This window comes from Microtus pennsylvanicus, chromosome 11 (assembly GCF_037038515.1).
Source record: "Microtus pennsylvanicus isolate mMicPen1 chromosome 11, mMicPen1.hap1, whole genome shotgun sequence".
NCBI classification, from domain to species: Eukaryota; Metazoa; Chordata; class Mammalia; order Rodentia; family Cricetidae; genus Microtus; species Microtus pennsylvanicus.
Window position 1 is genome coordinate 3058332 of NC_134589.1, and position 19374 is coordinate 3077705.

The following is a 19374-nucleotide window of genomic DNA, read 5'->3' on the forward strand; positions in this document are numbered from 1 at the left end:
GCGTGCTCAGGATTGCCTTCTCCCACAGCCGAAGAGTGGAGTGGGCGGGAGAAGGCTGGGGCAGGGGCAGGTGGCTGCGACATGGGGACAATGGGGGTGGGAAGAGGAGGCACGCGACCCCTACTGCAGGGTCTCAGCCCAGGGTGGGCTCAGGTGGTAATGCACTAGTCGGCACTAGTCTGCTTTGGGTGTCTGAGCCCGGGGAAGTGCCCACGCCGGCTTGGCTCGCCCGGCCCGGAGGGTGGGCGCGGGCAACGCCGTGCGACTGGAGACCCGGAGCCGGTACATTGATTTGTTAGCGGGATGGGGCTGGCGATGGAGGGAGGGGGCGTTGCCATGGAGACCGAGGGTGCGCGGCCGCAAGGGAGGGGTCAGGGAACCAGTGGGTTCGGCGCGAGCGCGCAGTAGGTCCGGGGATTCGGGCGCGGCCCTTTGAGCCCCTGTACCTGTGCATTGTGCTGTACTAGCGGCGGGGGATGTGGGGGGGGATGGCGCCGGCCAGGGCAGAGGCCGGTGGGGAGGGTCTGGGGCTGCAGAAGGGCGGCGCCTGGTTGGGACCTAAGCGTGGAGCCCAGAGGGCTCGGCGGGGACACGCCACGCACCCGGGGAACCGCTGGGCTGCAGGGCGGGGGGGGGGCCGGGGGCCGGAGCCTAGGGCAGCGGCCCCCCTGGCTAGCAGCGCAGACTGACAGCAGCCCAGCCCGCCCTGCCTCGCGTCACTTCCGCTGACGGCAACCCCCCCCCCCACCTCCCTCTGGTCTCTAGAGTGGCCGGAGACTCCGCCCCTTGGCGATTGAAACTCGGGTCACGTAGCAACGCGGGGGAGACGGGGAGAGGGGCGTGGCCGGGCGCTGGTCCAATCAGCGCTTGCAGAACCGGCCTAGGCCGCTCGGCTTTAGCAACGTCGTTAGCAACACGTGGGGCGGGAGGAAGCGCCGGGCGGGGGCGGAGGGAGGGAGGGCGAGCAGGGAGGGAGGAGAACTGACGTCAGCGGGAGAGTATTATGGGCTGTCGAGCGCTGGCTGCTGCTTTTCTGCTCCTGGAAGCGGCCGAGGGGGGAAGCGGCGAGTCAACATGGAGCTCTCGGCGGTGGGGGAGCGGGTGTTCGCGGCCGAAGCCCTCCTGAAGCGGCGTATTCGCAAAGTAGGTGACGGGGACAGCGGGCGGCCGCGCGGCGGGCCCTCCCTTACCAGGGCCCGGGCTCCCTCCCCCTGCTGCAGCCCAGCCTCCCTTCCCCCAGGTCCCAGCAGTGGCCGCGGCCGTGGCGGCGGCGGCGGCTCAGCCCCTGCGCTCTTCTTAGACTTGCAGCGGTGCACAGATTGCATGGATGGGGGGCGGGGTGGGGGAATGAATGCCGGTGCATGCACTTTGTGCAGCGTTTCTGCAGGGGTGCTGCAGCGGGCTGGTGCCTTTGGCGGTAGTGTTCGGAGCATTCATTTGGTGCATGCATTTTCGCGTGTATTTCTTGTGTCCTCGTCTTGCATTCCTTCTCCATGCACATACACACACATACATTTTCCTTTTTGCATCCACAGGGACGCATGGAATACCTCGTGAAATGGAAGGGCTGGTCGCAGAAGTAAGTAGGTTATATGCAATCGCAACCCTACACTGATATTGAGGAGGGTTCTTTTCTTCCTCTTTTCCCCTTTACACTGGAATACAACACAAGGCAGCCGGAAAAGTTACACACACATACACGCCCTCTGCTCCCTCCTCTCTCTCTTCTTGCTTCAGGGACTGATGCCAGATTCTTTCTGGTTTCCTATAGGTACAGCACGTGGGAGCCCGAAGAAAATATCCTGGATGCTCGCCTGCTTGCAGCCTTTGAAGAAAGGTACAGACCCTTAGCCCAGCTACTCCCTGGAACCCATATAGGCTGACTTCGGTGCCGCCAGGACACACCCCCTTTTTTTCCCTTATCTTTATTTAGGGAACGGGAGATGGAGCTCTATGGCCCCAAAAAGCGAGGACCCAAGCCTAAAACCTTTCTTCTCAAGGTATGTGGCAGTCTCCAGCGGTGGAGTGTGACATTCAAAGGGGACCTGGAGGGCTTGTGAAACGTCAGTGGGTGTCCATACCCTATGCTTGTCTGTGACCTGGGAGTCTTCTGATCAAGTCAGTGGCAGCATCAAGGAGGTGGGACTTAGCTGCACCAGAAGACCTTCATTTCTCCCTCTAACCATCCCAAGTAGACCTATAATGAACTACAAGTTGGTTGCAAATGGCTGCTTCCAGACAAACCCCCTTTCCCCTCCCCCAGACTACAACCATTAAGCCCACCTCCCCACCCCAATTAGAATTTCCCAGGCATCTGGGGGAAGTTGGGCGGTAGAGACTGGAGGACTGGGGGGCGGGGCTCTGCTTCCTTCTTCTCACTGCCTTCTCTTTGCAGGCCCAGGCCAAGGCAAAAGCCAAAACCTATGAATTCAGAAGTGATTCCGCCAGAGGCATCCGGATCCCGTACCCAGGACGATCACCCCAGGACTTGGCATCTACATCCAGGGCCCGAGAGGGCCTTCGGAACACAGGTCTATCCCCACCAGGGAGCAGCACCAGTGCCTGCAGGGCAGATCCACCTCGGGACCGGGACAGGGATCGAGAAAGAGGTGCCAGCCGAGTAGATGATAAGCCCAACTCTCCAGGGGACAGCTCCAAGAAGCGAGGACCCAAGCCCCGGAAGGAGCTCCTAGACCCTTCCCAGAGGCCATTGGGAGAGCCCAGTGATGGCCTTGGAGAATACCTCAAAGGCCGGAAGCTGGATGACACCTCTTCTGCCACAGGAAAGTTCCCAGCCGGCCACAGCGTGATCCAGCTTGCTCGAAGGCAGGACTCAGACCTGGTACAATATGGTGTGACCAGTCCTAGCTCGGCAGAGGCCTCAGGCAAATTGGCTGTGGACACCTTTCCAGCCAGGGTGATAAAACACAGGGCTGCTTTCCTGGAGGCCAAAGGCCAAGGTGCCCTGGATCCTGGTGGCCCCAGGGTCCGACATAGTTCAGGTACCCCAGGCTCAGTGGGGAGCCTGTATCGGGACATGGGGGCTCAAGGGGGAAGGCCCTCCCTCATCGCCAGGATCCCAGTGGCCAGAATCTTGGGGGACCCAGAAGAAGAGTCCTGGAGCCCCTCCCTGACTAACCTGGAGAAGGTGGTTGTCACAGATGTGACCTCAAACTTTTTGACCGTCACCATAAAGGAGAGTAACACGGACCAAGGTTTCTTTAAGGAAAAAAGATGAATTGCTGGGAACGGGGAGCCCAGGACCAGAGCAGGGGAGAGTGAGCTCCAATGTGGCTTAGTGCTTTTTTTATTTCTGAGTGGCTGTGGCCTTCTGGTTGGTCCTGTCCTTAACTTCACACCGTCCCCCTGGAGTCCCTTTCATTCCTCCGTCCTCAGTTCTGGTTGGAAAATTATCTAGAGTTCTATTTTCTATTAGATGTAAATATGTTATTTAAGAAAAATATCTAAATATATATATTTCAACTCTTGAAGTTCTTTTATTTAAACAAGGAAAGAGAGAGAGATTGTGGTTTGGTAGGGGCAGACAGGCTGAGCTGGTACAGGACACTAGGAAAGTTGGGGGCCTGGGTGCTGGGATTCTGGAGGGTATGCGTTGGGGCTCAGACGGCCCACCGCCGATTCCCAGTGCCAGGCTCCTAGCACCCAGGCTGGATTTTTGCTCTCCTTCCCATTGGTCAGCTAGGCCAACAAAAGGTTGGCTTCCCAATCAGAAAAAGGGGGGTGGGGTCAGCCCAGTTTCTCTCTCTCTCTCTCTCTCTCTCTCTCTCTCTCTCTCTCTCTCTCTCTCTCTCTCTCTCTCTCTCTCTCAAGATTCAGTGGTCAATTAGAGGGAAAGTATTAACTTAAATAACTTTCGCGCGTATCGTTGAAGGTAGAAAAAGTCACGAGCGGGTGGGGCGCAGCTCTCCCATAACCACACAAGGATATGCACTTTATGGGAGGCATGAGTGCCGCACACAGGATTGTATGTGTGTGTCATGTGGACAAAAATCTCCCCGTTCCCTCGATTCCTTCCCTTACTTTCCAGAGAGAAAAAGAAATCCAGCGAATTTGTTTACATTCCCGAAATGCCAGGATAAATTGGGAGGATTGCGTGTCAGTGCCCAGAGCACCAGACAGTTGTTTTACAAGAAAAATGTTGGGGTGGACTTTTCCTTTGCGTGTCCTCTATCCTTGCCAGAAGACAGGGCGGCCCCACCTCCCAGGAAGACTTGGACAAGCCTGGTTCGTTGGGTGAGGGTGGGCCCTGCTCTCCGAAGGACGAACGGCCTCCAGGCCACCCCGCGGGGCTGGCAGCGGGCTGCGCACCAGGCCAGTCGAGCTGAGCGCCCGGGTGGCAGCCTAAGTGGAACTTGGTCAGGTGGGGCTCTGGGTGGAAGGGATCCCATCCAAGAATGTGCATTAGAAGTTTAGTTTTTTCCCCTCTCTTTCCTCTTTCTTAAAAGCAAAAGCTGTAATTTATAGTCCCTTTCGATTCTCGGAGTGCTCGCTACGTGAACTTCGACGTTCAGACTCCGCCGAAGAGGGCGGGGGAGCGCGAGGTGGAGCGGGCGCGGCCGGGGACAAGGCGCCCCTCCACCCTCTGCGATCCTGGTCTCGGCCCACTCCGGACGGCGCCACGCGCAGCAGCTCGGACTCAAAAGCACAAATCCGTCCCCCAGCCTACGGTTGCCCCTTTCAGCAGGGATCTTGCGCCTCTCCGCCCTCCCCGCCCTTAAAGGGCCAGCAGGCGATCTAACTTCTAGGGTTTTTGGAGGGAGGGGCGCGAGGCTCTGCTTGTAGGACAAAGCACAGACTTGGGGGGGGCCTTTGGGCTGGGTTAGAGGAACTTGGTAATGGGGAGGAACTGAGAGAGACCTCAGCCTTGTCCTTCATCCTCCTGGCTCCCCATCTTCTTCAGCGTGTCAGTCTCTCCTCCCGCCAGACTTTCTTTGCCTTTAAATAGAGGGAGGGAAAAAAAAGAAAAAACGGTGTATTCTATGTGTTTTTATTTGTTTTTGAAAATCAAATTGCTCCTAAAGAGAAGCCCCTGGAATGGGGATTTTTATCTGCTCATATTTGTAAAACTGGTATTTTCGACTTTGTATAAAGAAGCGCCGTTGATCGTGTGTCTGTCTAGATGTTGACCCTATTTTCAGGTAGACCTGCTTTTGGAGGGCACATCTGTGACCGCGTGGACCGTAACTGTCCCTTACCTGACTGCCGACGACTTCCTCTCTCTCCTCTTTCCTCACTCTGGCACCTTCCTTCCCTTCAGGATTCCAGCCCTTCGTCCTGCCATCTGTTCATGGCCGTTGTGTGTGTCTCCTTAGCTCGCTCTTGAGAGGCTGACCTGGGGGTGGGGGGTGGACGGGGGTCTGGGGCCACATGGCTCCGAGTCTGCAAACGCAGACGGGCAGAGCACGTGTTGGGTTTTTGAATTTTCAGATATATACAAATCTCGAATTGATCGCGACTCAGCTCAAGAGTGAAACTTCGGTACCTATCTTCTTCTTGGGTTGTGAATGTGTCTGTATCCAGTATCACTTTTTACGTGTTTAAATATATACTTTGTAAATAAACATGGGTCTTGGTTTTCATTATTTTATCTATCTATCTATCTATCTATCTATCTATCTATCTATCTATCTATCTATCTATCTATTATTTATTCCTCCCCAAACAGTGTAGAGCTCCTGGAAAGGAATGGCATTTGCCTCCTCTCTCACTACCCACTTGGTGCCCCTATCCCCCCCCCCATACTCTAAAGTAGGGTTGGATTCCCCCAAAAGGCCCTTTCCCAATTAGGAAACTCTGTGGGAATGTGAGGGGAAGGTGGGTTGCAGAGGAGTCATGACTGTTCTCAGCTCTCTTGGGAGGCTGTCTTCACTACTGGCTGTACTTCTTTGGGACCCAGACAGAATTCGGGGATCCCTGAGATGATATGCTCTACCTCTGGGCTCCTTTACTCCACCTGAGGGAGGATTGCTCCCCAACACCACACCCGTTTCTATGTCAGCGGTCCATAGCTCTTGACACCCAAGAGCCTTGCAGACTCACTGTCGGCTATCTAAGCGTTGCTCCCCAATGCTGTCATAGGACTTGTGCTCCAGACCTCCACAGCCTCGCCAGAGGTCCCCGAAATGCAGAGCCTCCGTCTATTGATTGAGGAATTGAATTCGCGGGTATTGCTAGGCAACTGCCTGCTTGGAGCCGGCGCAGAGCGCGCTGATGTGATTAGTGAACCCGGAGCCGCCCGCCATCCTCAGTCCCACGCTGCGCTCCCACCCCCAGTCCCTAAGGCTTCTTAGACCCTGGTGTTCTTTCCAGAAGATACCCCAAGGTTGGATGAGGGTCTGTCGAGGGGGAACACAGAGTGGGATGCTCGTGGTGGGTGTTCTCGATCCTCTAGGCTGCAGATTTCTTGGAGGGGGGCAAGGTGGCTGCACACACGACTCCGGATTCCCGAAGAGGACCTCACAGTGAACCTGGTTCTACCTTTATGTTCCCGGGCAGACGTCGCTCCATTGCGAAGCGTCGCAATCCGTCAGAACCCGCAGAGCCCAAGGGGAGGCCCGATGGGGGCCAGGTCACATCTTTTGCCCTTGGCCCAATAAGCAGTGGCCAGGCCGTTGGCAGAGTCCTGTCGGCTCCCTTCTCAAGTTCAGTGGCCTGCGTGGGAGGCCCTGGGTCGACGCCTGAGGTCTGAATTTGCCTCAGCGGGGTCACTGAGCATCGAGTGCCCTTCGGACTCTGAGCGGTCAGCTTGTCGAGCAGGGTCTCAGACGCCAAGAGGTTCAAGATCTATTTCTTAGGCCACCTCAAGGCGCTCTGGGCCCACCGGAGGGCGACGGCTATAAGGGAGTCAAGAAAGCAGTGGGGTGGTTGGGTCTGGGTCTAGTGACTTCAGCAGTCAGCCCTACAGTCGGGGCCACCACTGTTATCACCTGAATATAGGGACGAGACCCGCACTGACCCTGCGCAATTTTGCCCTTCTTTGGTCACCGCCAACCTTAACTTGGACTCAAGAGCTTCCTTAGCGAATTTTCTGGGCAGATTCTCCCGCAGAACAAAGACCGGGTATGGGGACCCCTGGCCCCCCGACCGCCCTTGCTCAGGCGGATTTCCCTATGTCCTCATTGGCAGGACCTGCTCGAGCCGCTGCAGGAGCTGAGCCTGGCCCAACACAAACACTGGTTGAATGGAATACTTATGGCTCTGCAAAGAGCCGTTTTTATTCGGACTTTTTGATGCTCATAGTGCACAGCTCTGATGGAGGCCTGGTGCTGTGCCCTGGACGCCCATGGTTTACAAGCCTGCCCCAGCTCTCTGCGGGTGAATCCACGGCTTTCTTCGTTTCACCAAAAAGTCTTCCAGGTCAGAGGTGGCTCGGATACAGCGGAGCCCAGGGTGGGAGTGAGTGGGAGCCCGAAGGGTCTGGGTGCCATCAAAGATGGAAATTTGGCTGACAGTAGTGAGAAGCCATAGGCTGAAGCCTGGGCTTTCATTCCACGGCCAGAGACTGAGTCGACTGGGAGCTGCTCGGAGCAGCAGAGCTGTAGAGCGTGCAACTGAGTTCGGGACAGTCTAGGACAGCGGGCACATTTTCCCTCCTCCCCACCAACATTCAAAATCCCAGGCCGAACTTCGTGGGAAGCGGGCGCCCTCTACAGGCGACGGTCTCAGCGCCTGTCCCTAGTGCCACCCCTCCCCCTCTCTGGTTCCCGATAGGGGCATAGAAAAGCCTCCTTTCCACCTACCACGCATCGCCACATCGCCGGGCATCATCTCTGTGTCTTTGGGAATCCGCCTCGACCACTACGGGTAGAGAGCCGGAAGGTGGTGTCCGGAGGTCCAGAGTCCTGCTGCACCCATCTTCCCAGGTCCCCTCCATTAATTCTAGCGGTGGATTGATTAAATCAGCACAGATATGAATAATGATCAATGTTGACCAGCCTCACCCCTAACTCGGGTCTGGAGACCTTGTCCTTTTAGACATAGGTTCTCAAAGAGCCCAGCTGACCAACCAGGGCCAGCACCTGCTCCTGCCCTGCTAGCTTGTTCCCCTAGGGCAGATGTGGGATTCAACTGCCCTAGTCCACCTTCTCCAAAATGAAACAGGCACTGAAGACAACAAAAGAGAAATCAAATTGCCAGGCGCCTGCTTTGCAAGAATCAAGAATTGGATTCCACACACAATGGCCTTTCTGAAGCAAAGTTTGCTTTTCTGTCAGTAGCTTGTCCAGAGAACCCTAATCCCAACAGTCTTTATGCCTGGGGTGGGTCTGCAGGTCCATCTTCCTTAGACTTCCAAAACTCCATTCTTCTGGGAGGCCAGAGGAAATTCTGAATAAGTTCGTGCCGAAGAGAGAAAGGCGAGTCTTGGACTAGGGAGGGTAGGGAATAAGCACCCATCCCCTTCCTCATCCTTCCTTAGGGTTAGGAGCCTAAGTGGTCCCTGGATTAAAGCCTCCCACTCTTCCTGGTGTCTTCCCAACTGGCCTCACTGGGACAGTGGAGGTGAGGCTGTTGGTTTCCTTAGAGCATGGCACAGCCGCTCCCTGTATTGGCTGGAGGCCTGTAGCATTCATTTTGACCAGTAGTGTTATTAGTGGGCAAAAATTATACATCATCTTTCCCACTAAACCAGGCTTTCTCAAACTTAGCTTCTTGAATGCTCTGAGAAACTGAACTTTTGTATGGCGACAACTTTGTGTGGTACGCTTGGTTTGTTTGTTTATTTATTTATTTCAAGAGAGGGTTTCTCTGTAACTTTGGAGCCTGTTCTGGAACTTGCTCCGTAGACCAGGCTGGCCTCAAACTCACAGAGATCTGCCTGCCTCTGCCTCCCAAGTGCTGGGATTAAAGGCGTGTGCCGCCACCGCCAGGCGGCACTCTTGGTTTCTATGCATTAGATGCAGGCTGCACCTTTCGTCATGGCCAACTTTCTCCAGACACTTCAGCCTGCGATCTTGCAATCGATCACAGGCGCTGGTATTTGCTCTTGAAACCGTGCCCCTTCCTTGCAAGGATGCCCTTCCCCCTTTTTCTCCCTCCCACCTGATTGGCTAAGCCATTTCCAGTTCTTTCCTCCAATGCTACCACTACGCGCATGTCCAATGTCCAGATGGGCGGTTTGCCCCATGATGGGGGGGGGGGGAGGACTGTTTTGTTTACTTACAATGTACACCAAGTCAAAAGTTTACAAAAATATTTATTAATACTAAGAATAGCAAAAAGACATGAATTTTCCTAAATCATTTACCATCTTTCCCTGGCAAAATAAATTAACACCGGTCCAAAGTCCCTATAATCTAGGCTAGTGCCACTAGAAACCCGAGAACTGTGAGATGCATCTGGCTAAATATGACTATCAGGGAACCACCGGGCTGCACTACTCCCCACACCCCGAGGGACTTCCTGGGGGTAGGTATTTCCTCGGCAGCTGGACTGTTCTGTTCCAACACCACAAGACCCTAAGTTTTCCCAGGGTTCTTTGCTCACTCCCTAGGAAAGGGAGCAACCCCCCATTTAAAGGGGCATACATAAACAACCGTCTAAAGAAACCAAGCCGATGACTGACACCGGCTCAGAGTTCAACACTTCCTTCCTGACAAACCTCAGGACCAGAGCTCTCCAACCAGGACTGGAATTTGGAGTATATCCAAGAAGGGGCATTGTTTTTGGTACCAAAGATTATTATTATTTTAAACCAATACTCCCAAGGAAGACAGGCTGGCCACTTTTCCTACCAGGTACAGAGCAGACAAAAAGGTGCCTGTATTCTTGACACTAGGGAAACTGAGGAGGGCTGCCAGAAGTTCAAGGACAACCTGGGCAGGAAGAGACCCTGTCTTGAAAGGACTAAGACAGAATTAAAACATCCATTTGGCATGAAAATGTGGCACAGAACATCTGGGACCCTTAGAATCTTGTAAGATATGGGACTCACGCTAGCTATACACACACACACAAGGGGCAAGATAGCAGCAAATAAAAAACCATTAAAAAGCAACTACTTTTATTTATTGGTAAACACGAGAACTCCACCCGGAACATGTGGTGTGCCTCTCCAGCGGGTTCTCATGTGGGCACACTACACACATATGCTTTGTAACAATCGACCACTGGGGTCACAAGCACCAGGGAAAACACCACAAGAAGGCAAAGTGGCTGGGAGGAAGGTATTTGTAGATTTCACCTTTGGGACTGAAATAGCTGGTAAAAATAAAAGGCACCTAATCGGGGTTTGGAGACCTGGCAGCAGAGAACAGAGTCAGTCAAACTATATCCCAGCCACGGTCACTTCTCCAACAGCTCATGGAACCCCCAAAAGATATGGAGGTGCCTTTAAGGCAGTGTGTGGTACAAAAGAAGCTGCAAACCTTGGATGAGGAAGCAGAGGACCCTGGCTGAAGACAGGGAGAGAGGCCAATGGCCCAGCAGGCAACTCTTCCCCCCTGCTACCTGCTTCCTGGCCCTGGAGTCTTTCCAGCGACAGCTCTTGCTGGCAGTAGCATGGTCCCTTGGTTCTGGATCCAGAGGCTGCATATAGTGAGCCTCTTTCAGGAGCCATGGATATGGGTCTGTTCCAAAAGGCACAGTGTTGAGGTCAGTTTGGTCGCATAAAGACCATCTCTTATTTGGTGTGTGTGGGGTGAACTATGGGGGGGGGTACTTTGAAAGTGTGGCAGGTCCCAGACACCACAGCCCACTGTCTCGGCTGGTTCTGGAAGGGGACATTTCCCTTCAAGGCAACAGGAATGAAGAGACCACACCTGCCGGCTGACCAGTCAATGGCAGAAGCAGAAACAAGGGTTTCACACCACCCCCACTTTTTGGCATCACAGACTCACTGACCAGATTGTCATGGCCACAAGGTGATATTCCAGGACAGAGGTCCTGACATTGGCCAGCAATCTGACAAGGTAGTTTTAAGACAGCTACCTGGGAAGGGGGACAGGGAGAAGGCATCTAGAAAGGGGCTCAGAACTGGAGGAAGGGGAAGGAATCAGGACCCCCCTGCCAGGTGGGCTGTCAAACTGTCCCACCACATAAATGGCACAGGGATATTGCTTCTCAGCTAGGAAGAAAACACAAGCTCCCGAAAGTGGGAGAGGATTGTCAGGGAAAATGGTACCCAAGAATGGCCCACTCAGTAGGCAGGGCTTTGCACCAGACTCAACTACAAAAAACACCTGCCCGACAGTCTAAGAGACACCAGTCTAGCCAGGCAGTGGGGTGGCAAGCCTGCGGGCGCACCTGCATTCCTGCACTGCAGCTACTAGGGGGCCTTACCTGGCCCTAGCAATCAAACTAGAGGGGAAGATCGCCTGCCCAGGACTCCAAACTGCTACTTCAGCCTCCTCTGGGTTGCAGCCCAGAGGAGTGCACTCTAGTGGGCCTAAGCAGGGGTGCAGGTCTGGACCCAGAGCAGAACAGGGTCACTTCTCACTGGGGCTGGGGCCTGCCTGCGGGAAGGCAGCCGCACTGGACTCCTCTCTTCCCAAACCCAGTAGCACGGAGATACATCTGGGTGCTGGGATGAGGCCTTTCAAACCCTGGCTGGACTTTGGGGCCACAGCTGTGGTCAGGAACGACCCCGCATCAGGGACAGAAACTCTGAAGAGTCACACAGGGTTCTGTAGACTTCTGCAGGGTCCCTGAATCAAATCTCACAACGATCATCCTTTTATGATGAGGTCAGTGTCTCATCTGCCAAAAACAGAATCCCCACTTCACCACAAAGGCCCCCATCACTGTTGGGCTTGGGAGAAGGTCCAGCCTGCCCTGTCTCTTCCTCCACAGGGCTGGGGAGAGGGCTGTATCAGAAGGCCCTCCTCAGGCCCACCTGACAGTAGTTGGGCTAATAAAGTGGGGGAGGGTCTCACTAGGCCAAGGAGGGATATGTATTGATGAGGCCTTGTTCAAGCAGACAGTCTTGAGCCAGTGGCCAACCAGATTTCCTGAGGCAACAGGACAGAGTAGAATGGAGGCCCAGAGAGGTAGAATCACCAGAGAAACGAGTTCCCAGCCCTAAGTCTCAAGACAGGGCAGAGCGGGCCCCCAGGTCAGACATCAAAGCAAAACCAGAGACCGGAAGGTGGGTCGGACTTGGGCAACGGTCTCAATAAGGCCTCAAGTTGAAGAACCCCACGCTGGTGGGGGATTCCTTCACTGTGACAGTGATGAGGTTGGCCGTGACATCTGTGACAAAGACGTGCTCGATGAGACTGCGGGCAGGTTTCCAGTCCTGGTTGGTCTGGATGGATACCGACAGGTTCTGCCCAGCACTGGGGAGCGAAGAGGAATCAGGGTCTGAGTCGGAGCTACTATTCTCCTCTCCTGTGCTCATCTCGGACAGCGCAGGGGCCTTGCGACCTTCTCCCGCAGCCGCGTGGCCCTCCTGTCCACCGGAGGCGGCGACGCACTTAACACCGTCCCTCTTGACAGAAGGGGTGGGCAGAGCTGCAGCCTTGCAGGCCAGTTTTTCGCCTTTGCTGGCGTCTGTGGGTGTGCCGGTCATGTTTAGCCCTGTGGGGCCGCCCCCAGGACCTTTCCCTGTGGCTGGGTTGGTGGCTGGAATGGCCTTGGTGGCTGTGGCGTGGCGGGAGAGCAGGCCCATACCAGGCACACCATTCTTGACGCTCTGTAAGTCCAGGACCTGCAGGCTCAGTTCCTGAGTGGGGGCCAGCTGGGAACCTGGGCCCCCTGAACTGCCCCCTTTCTGCTGCTCTGCAGCCCCACTGCCAGGGGCCTTCAGGACCTTGCTTCCTGGAGGACTCACCCCCAGCTCCCCTTTCTGCGTCCTCACTTTCAGGTCCAGCCCGAGGCTGCACTTGTTGGCGGCCTGGGCCTTGAGTGCCAATCGGCTTGCAGTCTGAGCCTGACTCTGGCTCATGCGGTTCATGTAGTGTACAATAGAGCTCTGCCAGCTGATGCCACCACGGTTGGGGCTTCCAGTCATGCCTTTCATGAGACTGGCCAGGTTCTCTGGGGTCGCCATGGTGCTGGAGCCACTGCAGGCCTCTTTGGTGTGGGCTTTCAGGGCTGCCAGGCCTGCCACAGGAGCACTAAGTGGAGGGGGCAGCTTGCTGGCTGAGGTCCCCAGGTCCTTCCTGGTGGTCTTCAGCACCTTGGCCAAGCTTACAGGTCTCCGAGCCGCTTTCTGTTCTGGGGGCAGGGGCTTGCGTCCCCGTTTCTTGTGAATGGGATCTTTGAGCTCTGGCTTGGCCACCAGGATCTGGGCTTTCTTCTGAGGCACGGGGTGGGTCTCACGGCCCCGGGGACCCCTCTTGGAGTCCAGATCGCTGTCATCTTCGTCTTCATCCGAAGAAGAGGAGGACGACGTGGAGGAGGACGAAGAGCTGCTGGACTTGGACTTGGAGGGAGCATCTGGCTCCTGAAAAGACAAATGGGTGCGATTCAAATCTGTCTGGGTAGCACCAGGTGTCCTGCAGCCATGGTACCAGGGTCCTCCAGGCCCCAGCAGGCAGGGAGGAGTGACCACGCTTGTCAGGGCTGATCCCATTAAACCCTGGGGCCCTAGGCTTCTCTAGCAGACCCCCTCCCTCAGCTTCATCAACCCACAGAAATGTCTTCTCAGTCATAGGCCCCCTCTGGCTGACATCTTTCTGCTAGGAGGAAAGATGGTGGTGTCAGGCTAGACTCACACTTCTACTTTGGCCACAGGAAGTGAAGCCCTGTGGAATGAAGTCTGAGTAACAGACAAAAGCACGCTCGAGCCTACAGACGGAAGCCCCTTCCCTGCCAGACAAAAGCACGCTCGAGCCCATGAATGGAAGCCCATTCCCTGTCCTGCTCCGCTCCTGAACTGTCACAGGGCGGGGGAGGGCAAGAGGGAGGATGCCAAGTATGTGGAAGGCATCTGTCTATCATCATAGCAAGGAGGATCAACAGGACATTTTGAGACGGGCTTAGCATAGAATAGCATCCCTGCTTTTGCCCCTATTCCCCCGCCTGTCTGTTGACCCTGCATGGCCTGGTACCCTGGATGTGCCCGGCTTGTCCATAATTCCTACACAAACCCGAGCACTTACTGCACAGAGGTTTCCCCGGTGGAGCGTTTCCAAAGCGAGAGGGTGTTGGGCGCATCTACCAAGTCTGCTGTTACTATCCGGGAGGACAGACTACAGAATGGACTTGGGCTGAGACAGGAAGCACCTACGGAGGCCCCGGGATGGGAGGAACATGCACTCTGCTGCCTGCTGGTGCCATCCACCAGCAGAGGCCCGAAGAGGCAACAGGAAAGAGGCCTGCCTACCTCGACAGCTCCCCTGAAGAACCTCTACCCAAACAGGTATGGGTGGGTAAGGAGTGCAGTGCCCGTGGCCACTCACCTTGAGCTTAGAGCGCCGGCCGCAGGACGACATGACTGTGTGCTTCCTTGGCCTGCCCCTGGGCCTCTTGCCTCTCTTCCGGTTCTGTACCTCCTTCTCATGTTCCCTGGAGACACAGCACCAATCAGCTTTGAGAAGCTCTGCTTGCAAACCTTGGCTCCAACCTCCACCCTCAGCTCCCGAGGGATTCCTGCAGCTCCAGTTAGCAGGAGCTTATCGTCAGTTTTGCAGCAAACTCCTATTGGAAAGCCGCAGCAGAGGTCCAGACCCTGGCTCAGGGGTGCTGGTCCCTACTATCTTTGCAGGCAATCCATTTCACTCATGTTTGGCTAAAACGGAGCTGAGGACAGGAGAACAGAGCTAAAGCCGCCTTTGGGGCTACCTGTCTAATGTGTCCATTCCCATGAAGACTGCCCTCCAGTATGTCCCCTCTATGACCTGCTAGCCCAGGAGCTGAGGGTTCCAGTGTGGCTAACACTAGCTTGTCAGGCTTCTCGAAGCCAGTTCGCTCACTTACATCACCCCGTTCCTGCATCCCTCACACACCTCCAGCATTCTGCGAGGAAGTTATCAAGCGCCCCATCAACCTGGCCTCAGAGTCTGTACCCCTGCAACCCAGGGCTAAGGCTGCGAAGTCATGGAAGCTCAGATTTCAGGCTATCCCACTGAGTATATCGGAAAAGACCCCTGGTGACAAAGACCCCTGTGACATGGCTCAGCAGGTAAGGCACGCGCTGCTAAGCCTGACAACCTGACTTTGATCCCCAGAAAACACGGTGAAAAGAGACACAGTGGGCTGGAGAGATGGCTCAATGGATCCAGAAGATCTGGGTTCAATCCCCGGCATCCACATGACAGCTCACAGCTGTCTATAACTCCAGCTCCCAGGGATCTGACACCCTCACACAGACAGACATGCAGGCAACACAGTGACGCACATAAAATAAGAATAAATAGATCATTAAAAATGTTTTAAAAAACTGAGAACAACTCAGGCCTACGGCGCATGCCTGCCCCCCCTTCCCCCAAGCAAACAGACACATGCAAAATAAAATAGCCAAGCACCATCTCCTTGGAGTCCTGGAAAGTGATCTCACCTAGAACAGACCTTCAGGAAAACCCCCAGGCTAACCTTCACCGCGAGTTCAAGGGGCATCTCCAGGCCCTGCTGGCAGACCACCACCTATCTATCCTCTTTGTGACTCTGACCTCCTTACACACAGTGGTTCCTCCCTGACCACGAAGTTAACCACCAGAGGGATGTGTCTGGATGCAGGGAGAGACAGAACACGCACCATCCTGATTTTCTGTCCCATGTTGTAAAAGAGCCTATTCCCATGATGGCATTTTTGAATCCACGTGAAAGAGGTCCCTGCCTCAGGACGACGCCTTTGAGACAGGCTCTTGTTTCACTGGTCAAGCTGGCTTCCCACCTGCTCCAGTGGTCCCCCCACCTCAGCTTCTCTACCAGCAGGGGCTGCAGATGTGTGCAGTAACACCTGGCCCAAGGATGCCATCCCTCCAGGGCTGAGAGGATCAAGCTATAAATTTAAAAGAAAGCACTGCTACCCCTTTCTAAGTTCCCGTAAGCGCAAGCACTCACTCATCCTGCCAAAACCTACCCCCTCCCCACCCTTTTTGCAAAATGTCCTGTAACAGTGAGAAACACAGGCTGGGCTCCCAGAGAACAAGCTGGCTAGATTGACCCCAGCTGCAGAAGCTTTTGAGCAAACCATTCATCTGCCTCTACTGACAGAGCCAGCTTCTGCAGCAGGAAGGTGTCTCTGCTGCCACCCACATGGTGCAGTGTTCCTGAAGCTCAGCACTCAGATGATGGTGGCCATAACACACCGTTCCCGACGCCATCCCACCTAAGAGCTGAACTGTCAACTACAACTACGAAGCAGATCCTAGAGAAGCCTTGCACTGCTCCAGGGCTTGAGCAAAACATCACACACATCTCTCTGAACTGTGGGTTTCAGGCCCCTCTGGGCCCTCTCCTGCGCCACAACCCATCCTGGTGGGGACAGAGGGACAGGCCTACCTTTTACAGCAAGCTTGCAAACCCAACTGCTATCAGCACTGATGTTACTCCACAGAAAGGGCCAAGAGAAACTGGAGTCTGCACAAAGGTTCATCTTGGAAGTCCCGGCTGTCTGTGGAGGGCCTTAAAGTGCTCTGCCTCTGTAGCCGCTCAAGCAAGCCTGGGCACAGGCCACTTATGGGGCCTCATGCCACAGCTCCCAGGCCACCATGTCACCAGTCAATTCCACCCAACTCTCCCCTCCCCCAGAGAGCTGCTAAAGTTCTCACTTCTTCTGGAAGGCTAGCAGCAGCCTTGGGTCCAAGATGTTCTCTTCTGGCTCCCAGCTGTTGTGTCTGGAAAAGCAAAGACCAGGGCTGGTGAGCAGCATCCAACTGGGCTGCAGGGACAGCTCCCACAGTCCTGCTGGGGGCAAGGGGGCACCAAGCCCAGGCAGTCCTCTGAGGTCCCAGAAGCCCTTGAAGTTAGTTAGCATCATGGCTTCAAACCCACAGGCAAACTGCCACCTCAAGCCCCAAGTCCCAGCAGGCCACAAGGGGACTCAACAGTCAGCGCCTGGGAAGAAAACAAACCCAACAAAGAGCAAAGCTGCTGAGGGAATCCCCCGAGCCTGGCCCTGAGCCAGAGAGGGAAGGGAAGACAGGTAGGGGAGGGGGAGCTGGGGAAGCAGACAGAACAATGTGGCGGACACCACGGAGAGCGCGGGCAGAGCAATGGGGTTTGAGGGGGGCATCGGGAGAGGATGGAGTCCAGGAAGGAAGGTTGCGGGGCAGCTGCAGAAGAAGCCCCTTCCGGGGAAGGCCGGGTCCCTTCCCTTCATTAAGAAGAAAGCAAGCGCGCGGAGGGGAGCGAGGAAGGGGGGCTCCTACCAGTAGGAATCTCAGGTTACAGTGGGGTAACTTGGGCAAAGGGAGGGGGCCGTGTCCCGCGCCTGCCACGGCCGGCTCCAGGGCGGGGGCGCATGCAACAAATGGGCGCCAGAAGCGCGCGGCGCGGAGGAGGAGGGCCGGGCCCGAGGGAGCCGGGGCTGGAGGCCTCCCTGCCCGCTCCCCGTGGGCTCGTAAACAAAGGGCATCGTTGTCGGCCGGCGTCCTCCGGGTCTCGAGCCACAGAACTTCCCGCCCGGACCCGAGAGGAGAGGGTCCCCGCGCTGTTCCCACCCAGGCCGGGAGGCGCACGCGGGAAGGCGTCCGCGCACCGAGGACTCACTTAGAGGACCAGCCGCGCCACTTGACCAGGTACTCCAGCTTGCCCTGCGGGGAGAGAAGAGCGGGCGGTGAGCCGCGCAGAGCGCTGGGTGCGCGCGGGGGGCGGGCGGGGACGCACGCACCTTGCGGAGCCGCTTGCTTAGAATGCACTCAGCGGCGAAGACCTGCTCACCCACGCTGCTCAGCTCCTCCATGCCGCCGCCCGCCGCGGCCCGCGCCCCGCAGACCCCGGCCCACAGTCGCACACAAAGCGCCGCCCCCGCCGCGCCCCGCCCCGCGCACGCGCGTCGCAATCGCCCGCGCTGCGCTCCCGAAGCTACCCGGCCAATAGGCGCGCGGGGCGGGGCGCGCATTGTTCGCGGTGGCGGCGGCGAGGAGCGGTCCGTGGGGTTGGGCGCTCTCTGCGCGGCGTGGAGAGGCTGCGTGTTTCGAGGACCCTGGGGTCTAACCGCCCCGGATCACACGTCCTCGCGGGAAGCCATTGTTTGGGTTGAGAGCGGCGAAGCGGGGAGCACGCGGCGCTTCCTGCCCCCACCAGCGAGGGACGCAGCTCTCCACCAGTCCTCTATAAGTGCACCCCGAAACTACAGGATCTGGGGTGGAAGAAAAATACAGGGTTGGGGTGGGGACACCGAAAAGCGATTGTTGTTCTCTTCAAGGCTATAGAGGGAAAAAAGCAGGTCCCTGGAAGACTGAACTCCAAGTTCTTAATAAAGAGTTGCAAAAATGGGACCCCTAACCCTCGATTTTTAATGTGTGCGTGGGGACACAACCAACTTGCTCTTTTTCTTAGTTTATTTCACTATTTTGGTGACGACGTGGGCTGTAGGGGACGGTGTGCAGACCTGGGTGTGACCTCGGATTCTGTCACAACTCGCTAGGCTCCGCCAGAAAAGTTCTTTGGATCAATTTCCAGTGGTAGAAGTTGGGGTGGCCCGGGTCCTTCCAGGTCGCCCTTTTATTTTCTCGCTCAGACATGAATTCCGTTGAGTAGCCTTCTTTGTAAGTTTTGAAGCAAGTCTTGACGAAGGAGGCGTTCTCTCAATAAAGTGGACTCCATTGAAAATCCACTTTCTGTTTTTGCCTCTTTCTTGGACACAGCTGCAAATCCAGTCTCGTTTTTTTGTAGGAACTTCTTTCCACGTAATGGGGAACTTATTTGCGGAGGAGAAACATTTGTTTTGGTTGTAATAGCTTTCTGCCCTAAAAAGAAACATTGGGGAACCACGCTGGGATTTAGGGGTGTTCTTCAGTTTAGGTGTTGGGTTAAACCAGCCACCTTCACTCAAGGCTTTGGAGAGATCTCTCAACTGTTTACAGAGGGGGCAGGGAAAGAGACATTTTCCTGGAGAGCGCAATGATTGCTCATTTAGGGGCTTCCGTGCAGTAGTGGGTGAACCAAACATGAAGAAAGCCGCTGCAGTCTCGTAGCCAGCTCTTTTTGTCTGTGTTCAGATCATCTGGGCAGTAAATGGTAGAGCGGGTACAAAGGTGTGTTTATTGTAATCCTATAAATGGCTGGATCCGTTTCAGTTGCTGTCTGTGCTTCAGGATTCCAGGGGAATGTAACATTTACTGTTACAATTTTCCCACTTTCCTTTTTTGGAACCAACACAATTGCTTATTTTTTAAGAACAACAACAACAACAACAAAAAACTTAAAAAAATACAACTCTCTCCCTCTCTTTTTGTCTGCTAAGAAGTAGCCAACAGTCTGATATGAACACACTGGGAAAAAGTTCCCTTCCCTGAAGTATGTCTG

At 55.4% G+C, this 19374-nt stretch overlaps 2 protein-coding genes across 3 annotated transcripts; one reads left to right on the plus strand and one right to left on the minus strand.

Annotated features, from left to right (window-relative positions):
• Nucleotides 1–984: 984 nt before the first annotated feature.
• On the plus strand, nucleotides 985–3830 carry Cbx8 (chromobox 8). The gene is made up of 5 exons (XM_075989926.1): nucleotides 985–1143; nucleotides 1536–1579; nucleotides 1772–1837; nucleotides 1934–2000; nucleotides 2396–3830. The coding sequence occupies exons 1-5, from the start codon at nucleotides 1075–1077 to the stop codon at nucleotides 3236–3238; spliced, it is 1089 nt and encodes a 362-aa protein (XP_075846041.1). The 5' UTR covers nucleotides 985–1074; the 3' UTR covers nucleotides 3239–3830.
• A 5367-nt stretch (nucleotides 3831–9197) lies between these two features.
• On the minus strand, nucleotides 9198–17867 carry Cbx2 (chromobox 2). 2 transcript variants are annotated; one of them, XM_075989927.1, is made up of 5 exons: nucleotides 17735–17867; nucleotides 17614–17657; nucleotides 16674–16739; nucleotides 14361–14466; nucleotides 9198–13402 (listed from the first exon to the last, which is right to left on the minus strand). In XM_075989927.1, the coding sequence occupies exons 1-5, from the start codon at nucleotides 17804–17806 to the stop codon at nucleotides 12128–12130; spliced, it is 1563 nt and encodes a 520-aa protein (XP_075846042.1). In that variant the 5' UTR covers nucleotides 17807–17867; the 3' UTR covers nucleotides 9198–12127. The 2 variants fall into 2 exon arrangements, with proteins under 2 accessions (XP_075846042.1, XP_075846043.1); XM_075989928.1 differs by lacking the exon at nucleotides 17614–17657 and having other exon boundaries at nucleotides 12012–13402; nucleotides 17735–17788.
• Between the last annotated feature and the right edge of the window lie 1507 nt (nucleotides 17868–19374).

Coding starts and splice junctions, on each gene's coding strand:
- Cbx8 (XM_075989926.1), top strand. CDS start 1,075: ATGGAGCTCTCGGCGGTGGGGGAGCGGGTGTTCGCGGCCGAAGCCCTC. Junction 1,580..1,771: donor TGGAAGGGCTGGTCGCAGAA/GTAAGTAGGTTA, acceptor GGTTTCCTATAG/GTACAGCACGTGGGAGCCCG. Junction 2,001..2,395: donor CTAAAACCTTTCTTCTCAAG/GTATGTGGCAGT, acceptor TTCTCTTTGCAG/GCCCAGGCCAAGGCAAAAGC.
- Cbx2 (XM_075989927.1), bottom strand. CDS start 17,806: ATGGAGGAGCTGAGCAGCGTGGGTGAGCAGGTCTTCGCCGCTGAGTGC. Junction 17,658..17,734: donor TAAGCAAGCGGCTCCGCAAG/GTGCGTGCGTCC, acceptor CTCTCCCCGCAG/GGCAAGCTGGAGTACCTGGT. Junction 13,403..14,360: donor GCCGGCGCTCTAAGCTCAAG/GTGAGTGGCCAC, acceptor TTGTCTTTTCAG/GAGCCAGATGCTCCCTCCAA.